This window comes from Chionomys nivalis, chromosome 1 (genome assembly GCF_950005125.1).
Source record: "Chionomys nivalis chromosome 1, mChiNiv1.1, whole genome shotgun sequence".
NCBI lineage: Eukaryota > Metazoa > Chordata > Mammalia > Rodentia > Cricetidae > Chionomys > Chionomys nivalis.
The window spans coordinates 33,836,777-33,842,022 of record NC_080086.1 but is presented as its reverse complement, the minus strand read 5'-3'; the positions used below and the strand labels follow the sequence as shown (position 1 = coordinate 33,842,022).

The window sequence follows — 5,246 nt, the reverse complement described above, 5'->3', positions numbered from 1 at the left end:
TTCTTTTGCCTATTTTCAATTCTTATTGGTTTTACTTTGAGAAATGTAACTGATAAAATGTATTACTATGACATGCTATTAATATAGTACATTTAAGCAGAAATTTAAAATGTTTTTTTGAGATAATCATTGAACATTTACATGTTCAGAAGTAAAATTTTGGTGAAGAATAACGTGATCTTTTATTTCTTGTGTAGGTCTGTGTGTGTGTGTGTGTGTGTGTGCACGTGTGAATGCATATATGTGGTGTCCAGAATACAGAATACAACCATAGGTGTATTTATATCTCAGGCACTATACACTTTTATTTTTGAAACTAAGTCCTTCAATGGTCTAGAACTTGCTAAATAGGCTAAGTTGGTTGGCAAGCAAACCCAGGAATCCATCTATCTGCATCAGCTCAGCCATCACAGAGCATGCTACCATGCTCTTCTTCCCCTCCTCCTTCTCCTTCAATTTCGGGTATAGGGAAGCAAACTCATTGTAGGCTGACCTATATCTCAAATTTGGTTATTCTTTTGTCTTTCATTCTTTTCTTTGTTTGTATATAAGCATGTGTATGTGTTTGTGTGTGCAATTAACAACATATGTGCATGCAAAACCCAGAGGTTGATTTTGGACACCTTCCTTCATCACATTCTACTCTATATTTTGAGCTAGAGTCTCTTACTGAATGTGAAGTTCATTGTTTCAACTGGACTGGCTTGCTGAGCCTGTGCACCCCTGGGATTTGCTTGTCTTCCCCCCATCTAGTTACAGATGGACTTCACCACTGTGGCCTTTTTTAGGGGCTGTGATCTGAACTCACACTTGGGTAGCAAGCACTTCACCTGCTGACCCTCTTCCCCAGCATCCTGACTTTCTAAAATATCTTGACTAAGAAGATCAGGTGGTAGAATCTCTCCCTGGACTGTCCATCAAGCGCAGGATGAAGGGGAAATACTTCTCTTTCACTGTCTATATGGGGCTCTAGATGAGAGCAGCTAGAATGAAAATATGACAGTCCAACCAGAGTTACTTATGTGCCTCTTCTGATCTAACTCGCTTCATAGGACTGCAGATGGGACTCCGGGACTCCAGGATGTTTTGCTGATAATAATATGGCCAAACGTGGACACAAATGCTAAGGTATGATGAAGGAATATATTTTGTGGGATGAATCCCTTCTGTGAGTTAATACTTTTGAAAATTTGTTTTATTCTATGTGTATTGAGTGTTTTGCTTTCATGAGTGTATGCATACAACTTGTGTGCCTCGTGCCCTGAGAGGTCGGAAGAGGGCACTGGGTCCTCTGGAAATGGAGGTACAGATGATTATGAGTTGCCACTTGGTTTCAGGGAACTGACCCTAGGTTTTCTGCATAAACAAAAAATGCATTTAGCTACAGAGCCATCTCTCTGGTATCTATAAGTTAAACTTTATTTTATCTGAATTGTTTTGTTTTCTTTTATGGATAGATGGGAATTGAAAGCACAGCTTCATGCATGGTAGAAAGGCACCCGACTCCCAAATTACAACCCCAGATCCAGGCTGATTTTCAAGTTGTTGTTTTCCTTTTTCAATATTTATCTGTATGACATGAAAGTTATTTTTACCAGAAATGTGTATCATGACTAAATAGATAAAAGTTTTAAGCATGCAGTGAGCCACCTGGGAAAACCATCAACACTGATGAATGACATTATCCCTAATGGAGGTTGTGGCCCATGTAGGTTTTCTGGTTAGTATTTTAGAGCACATACAATGTAAAGACTGGCATGTAGCTTAAAATCATTTATTGTTACTTAACAATGAACACAATGGCATATCGAATGCACTGACTACAAGCCCGGTTGCCTTCCCATGTCATTTACAGTTTTAGTAACACACAGTTCTCCACCTTTCAGTCACGGTTCTGCAAACCCCTCAGTGACAGACTGAAGACATGGACACGCTGATGACAGAGGCAACCAGGAATGGGACAGCCATCCAGGAGTTTATCCTCGAGGGGTTCCCTGCAGTCGAGCACCTGGGGATCCTCCTATTTCTAGTGCACTTGATGGCCTACTTGGCTTCCCTTGTGGGCAACATGCTCATAATTACCATCACCTGCGAGGACCACCGCTTACACACACCCATGTACTTCTTCCTCAGCACCTTCTCCATTGTCGAGTGCTGTTGTATATCTACTGTTATTCCTCAGCTGCTGGCCATCTTTCTTTCAGGGAGGCAAAGGATTTCCTTTGGAGCCTGCTTCACCCAAGCCTTTGTCTTTCTTTTCCTGGGGGCAACTGCTTTTTTCCTTCTTGCTGTGTTGTCCCTGGACCGGTATCTGGCCATCTGCAAACCTCTGCATTACCACACCATCATGAGCCCAAGGGTTTGCGTCTTTCTCGTTACTGTCTGTTTAGTTCTGGGATTCCTCTTCATGGCCATTCCAGTTGCAATGCTTTCCCAGTCATTTTACTGTGGCCCCAATGTCATTCCTCACTTCTTCTGTGACTTTGGACCACTGGCAAATCTCTCCTGTTCAGAAACCAGGTCTATCAAAATGCTGTTTTTTAACTTTGCTTTAATTGTGCTTTTTACATCCCTTCTTATAGCCGTCTTTGCATACGGCAATATAGTCGTCACAATAGTGCGTCTGCCATCAGCCAGGGAGCGACAGAGGGCTTTTTCCACCTGTTCCTCTCATCTCATCGTCCTCTCGCTGATGTTTGGCAGCTGTATATTTATATACATTAAGCCAAAGCAGTCAAGCAGGCTGGACACCAACAGAGAGGCTGCTCTTGTGAACACAGTAGTGACCCCGCTTCTGAACCCTGTCATCTATACCCTGCGCAACAAGCAGGTCCACCAGGCTCTCAAGGATGCACTGTCCAAGGTCAAATATTACAGATATCACAGGAAAAATGTACTTTCCTCTTGATTTAGTCTAACTCCATTTTTATGTAAATCTTTTATATAAATCATCTAGTATGTTCTTTCTTTTTTTTTTTAAAAAGATTTGTTTATTTATTTATTATGTATACAACATTCCTTCCATGTATGCTTGTATGCCAGAAGAGGGCACCAGATCTCATTATAGATGGCTGTGAGCCACCATGTGGTTGCTGGGAATTGAACTCAGGACCTCTGGAAGAGCAGTCAGTGCTCTTAACCTCTGAGCCATCTCTCCAGCCCCCCTTTTTTTTTCAAAGACTAGTATGTTATTTCTTTCAAATTCTGCTTGTTTGTTCTTAGAATGAAGACAGACTTATCCAGTAATTCCATCTGAAGGTTTTAATAATCTTGTGTTGAAAATCTTTCTATATCTGCTCCAGTGGCAATTAAAACCAAAGTCTCTTACATATTACATAGGTTTTACATTTTAAACAAAGTGTCCCAATTATCAATGCAGTTATTTGATATATGTTGGGTCTGGGAAGCTAGGGTTTCACACATCTTTTGTAGTGATGGAGAAACTAAGAGGGACTATGAGGATGGAGTTGGGAATAGAGAAGTAAACTCATGAGTACCAGGAATATAAAATGTATTCAACAACAGATTTATGTGATCATCATACCAGTATTTAAATGATGCCTTAACAATAACTGTCATGATATTAATATATAATTTAGCACCACTCACTGCAATTATTTCCCATAAAGAATATTTGTCTATAAGCCGACATTGTTACACCTCCAGTTTTCACCATGATGAAAAGCATTGATATCCAAAGTCCCCATTGCTTTCATTCATTTGCCAGGCTGATTCCAGCCTGAGCCCCAGAACTGAAGGACCAACAAAGGGCCAGAGAACTATGAATGTGAAGCAGAGTGCAGTTGTTATGTGGGTTCCCATGCTGGGAAATGCAAACAATGCAGGAGAAATTACTTCTGAGGGGAAAGAAGTCTAACTGTGGTGATAATGCTCTTGAGATGACTTTATGGACAAGGTCAAGCCCCCATCTTAGCGCTAAGGGGAAATGAATCTGTTGATCAATCATGAATCATGAGATGAGCTGCATAGGTAACAAGGGAGGAAAACACTCTTGTCCTGGTTAGTTTTGTTGTCAAATTGATCCTCAGTTGAAGAAATTATAGAAAGGACCAGTTGAAAGAAATATTGAGGTTACAGAATTAAATCCAAAATTATAATAATGACAAAGTTTAAGTAGATTAAAACCATTTTCTTAAAAAGAGGCTTTACCTATGATTAATTATGCTAAATTATAAAATTTAGGGAGATAGAGAAAGCTTTAAGTTCAAAAACTACAAAATTGCAAGAAAAAAAGCTAATGATATTGAAATAATAAAGTAGACTGATAAATGAAGACACAGTAAGTATATGTGTGTGTGTAGACAATGGTAGTGTGAAGGAGAAGATGAGGGGAACTGGGGGAATCGGGGTGAATGGGGATAAAGAAAGGTTGGATAGGGGAGCAGGGAAACTCATACCTTAGGTAAGGGAGCCACCTAAGGGGTGACAAGAGACTTGAACTTGGAATGACTACCAGATGCCCAGGGCAATGTCCCCAGTTAGTTCATTGGGGCACCTGAGGATAGGGAACCTGAAATGAACCTATCCTATAATCTTACTGATGAATATCTTGCATATCGCCATAGAACCTTCATCTAGCGATGGATGGAGATAGAGCCAGAGGCCCACACTGGAGCACCGGACTGAGCTCCCAAGGTTATAATGAGGAGCAGAAGGAGAGAGAACATGAACAAGGAAGTCAGGACCATGAGGGGTGCACCCAACCACTGAGACAGTGGGGCCGATCTATTGGGAGCTCACCAAGGTCAGCTGGACTGCTACTGAAAAAAAACATGGGATAAAACCGGACTCTCGGAATGTGGCGGACAATGAGAGCTGACGAGAGGCCAAGGAGAATGGCACAGGAACTTTCATCTGGCGATGGATCGAGAGAGAGACAGAGACCCAATTTGGATCAACCGTCTGAGCTCTTAAGGTCCAAATGAAGAGCAGAAGGAGGGAGAACATGAGCAAGGAAATCAGGACCACGAGGCGTGCACCCACCCACAGTGACAGTGGAACTGATCTATTGGGAGCTCTCCAAGGCCAGCTGGACTGGGACTGAATAAGCATGGGTTGAAACTGGACTCTCTGAACATGGCGGACAATGAAGGCTGATGAGAAGCCAAGGACAATGGCACTAGGTTTCGATCCTAATACATGAACTGGCTTTGTGGGAGCTTAGCCTGTTTTGATGCTCACCTTCCTGGGCCTGGATGGAAGTGGGAGGACCTTGGTCTTCCTGT

At 41.8% G+C, this 5,246-nt stretch overlaps 1 protein-coding gene across 1 annotated transcript; it reads left to right on the top strand.

Moving 5' to 3' along the window:
* Positions 1–1,924: 1,924 nt before the first annotated feature.
* On the top strand, positions 1,925–2,908 carry LOC130870844 (olfactory receptor 6C75-like). The gene has a single exon (XM_057763778.1). It carries the CDS (start codon positions 1,925–1,927, stop codon positions 2,906–2,908), a length of 984 nt encoding a protein of 327 aa, XP_057619761.1.
* Positions 2,909–5,246: the final 2,338 nt, after the last annotated feature.